General features: G+C 34.7%; 1 protein-coding gene across 1 annotated transcript in view; it reads right to left on the reverse strand.

Annotated features, from left to right (window-relative positions):
• The window catches only part of LOC106460664 (receptor-transporting protein 4-like), a 46,280-nt gene that overhangs the window by 19,913 nt on the left and 24,006 nt on the right, over positions 1-2,361 (reverse strand). Inside the window, exon 3 of the mRNA XM_013920390.2 lies at positions 766-913. Coding sequence (XP_013775844.2) covers positions 766-913 — 148 coding nt within the window. The remainder of the gene's footprint in view (positions 1-765; positions 914-2,361) is intronic.

Consider the following 2,361-nt stretch of genomic DNA (forward strand, 5'->3'; position numbering starts at 1 on the left):
GGAGAGATATTTTAAAGTAGAAAACCGTACGGCTTCAATAAAGTTTTTATTGTGTAAATATAAAACGTTGTTTTAATTATTTATTATAATTAAAAAAAAGAGTATAATTGTTTTGTTTTTTCTTGTTGTAGTTGAATTGTGCGTAAATCTAATCGAAGGTTATCTTCGCTAGCCGTCCCTAGTTTGAAGTGATAGACTACAGGGAGAGCAGCTAGTCAACACCGCCCACCGCCAACTCTTGAACTACTCTTTTCCAATGAACAGTGTGATTGATCGTCACGCTATAACACCAGGGCGGGTATGTTCGGTGATAGGGTTCGATCCCGCGACTCACAAATTGTGAGTCGAGCGCACTAATCACTAACCGGGTTATCCCAAGCCCCAAGTAGAGTTGAAAGAAGCATTTTTCACAAGTAGACTCCGTTTTAAGAGTATTTTCTCAAAACAGTTTAAGTGGCTTTGATAATTTTAGTTGCTAGACGATTTTAAATGGAATTAAAATTATCTCAGCAAAGATAACATGAATTAAAAAATACTTTCACAATGACATACGTATATGAAATATTTTTTTTTGCATACTTAGAGCGAAAGTCATAGAAAAGAATTTCAGTTCCAACACTGAAAGTTCGATAACTTTGGCAGAAAATGCTTCTTTCATCAAGAACTGAGAAATACAAGAATTATTATAAAATGAAAGTGAAATACTGCATCTTATGAATTTGATAATACAGATTAGGGAAAAAATATAAAAAAATGACTACTTGCTTCACAACAAAAGCGGACTTTCGCAGAGTCTACAAAGGTATTCCAGGCACCAGCATGCTTGAAGTTCACAGTGGTTAGGTACCAGCGGTGAGGAAGGAACTGGTTGAATAACCGGTGAAACTCGGTCAGCCACACTTGCTCCATGCCGCTGAATGTCAACACAGAAGAATTAGAAGATTCTTAATCATCTTAAGCACCTAAGGATTTTCTTTCTATGTATATTTCTTAATTTGATTCAACAAATCCGCATGAAAAGAGGTTTACTTATATAACTAGCAGTGAAAGTTCTTTTAGATTTTAATGCATACCATCTGTCAGAAATCTGGGATGTTAGTCACGTGGAATATAATCAATATCGTGGTAATTCTCGAAAAGTGGGATTGTAATTCTCATTTTCAACCTGAACGCCACCTTATTTGTACGTACGCAAAAAACCCACAGGTCAGAAGCTCTTAGAGTTTAGGTATAGCAGTCTCTAATTTTCAACTACCGACCAGAGGGAAGACAGACTCCAAATAACACTGTGGCCTTGTGTAACCTTCATGAATTATTATGAAGATGACAAAGAACTCGAATTATCCAGAGCATAGAAACTTTTAACTTTTATTTTTTTCAATAACAGAATATTGAGTTTTACTTTCTGTAAAACATTTATTAAAGTTCCTTTTCCTAGGCGTGATATTATCCTCATTACATGTATCTGTAATTAATCAGTCGCATTTCTATAACATATTTTTATGTGTTCTGAGACGCGTTTTGAAATATCAAATCAATACTGAACTGTAAATAATATCTATGGGGTTTTGAGTCTGTTTTATTTCGCCATATAGTAACTTCAATTAATTTAGGCATATGAATAATGTTATAACATTTCGTCAAATTCGTTGTTTTATATCATACAGCGGACCAACTGTTTAATGAACTGTGAATAACTCTGCATGTCACTCTTTCTATAATACAAACATATCATTTGTCGTGTACTAAGACATACACAGGAAGCAGCTCAAACTGTACTCAGTATGTACATGCTTCTTTCTCTATAATACAAACATAATGTGTTTGAAGACTTTTGTTTGTTTGTTTGTAATTAAGCACAAAGCTACACAATGAGCTATCTGTGCTCTGCCCACCACAGGTATCGAAACCCGGATTCTAGCGTTGTAAGTCCGCAGACTACCGCTGTGCCACTGGGGCGTTTGAAGACTTATTCAGGAAGATATATTTCTGATTGTTTCTCTACAACACGGAAATAACATGTAAAATGGACTGTTGCAAGCTATATATATATATTGTTGTAATTCATTTGTTGGGTTATTTTGATGATGTATTCGTAACATTAAGTTCGGAAAGGTAAGATAGAGTTAGAACTTTTAGTTTTAGTTTTAGAAAACTCTTAACTTCTAAGGATGTGACGTAAAGTTTTGTAGCATATTTGAAAGTACGAGCTAGTTAAGTAAGAGTAGAGGGATCTTTCAAGATAGAGAATGAATCAGTCATTGTGTCAGTTATCGCGGTTACTTTACGAATATACGAGCTAGTTAAGAAAGAGTAGAGGGATCTTTCAAGATAGAGAATGAATCAGTCATTGTGTCAGTT

Source organism: Limulus polyphemus, unplaced genomic scaffold (assembly GCF_000517525.1).
Source record: "Limulus polyphemus unplaced genomic scaffold, Limulus_polyphemus-2.1.2 Scaffold812, whole genome shotgun sequence".
Taxonomy (NCBI): Eukaryota; Metazoa; Arthropoda; class Merostomata; order Xiphosura; family Limulidae; genus Limulus; species Limulus polyphemus.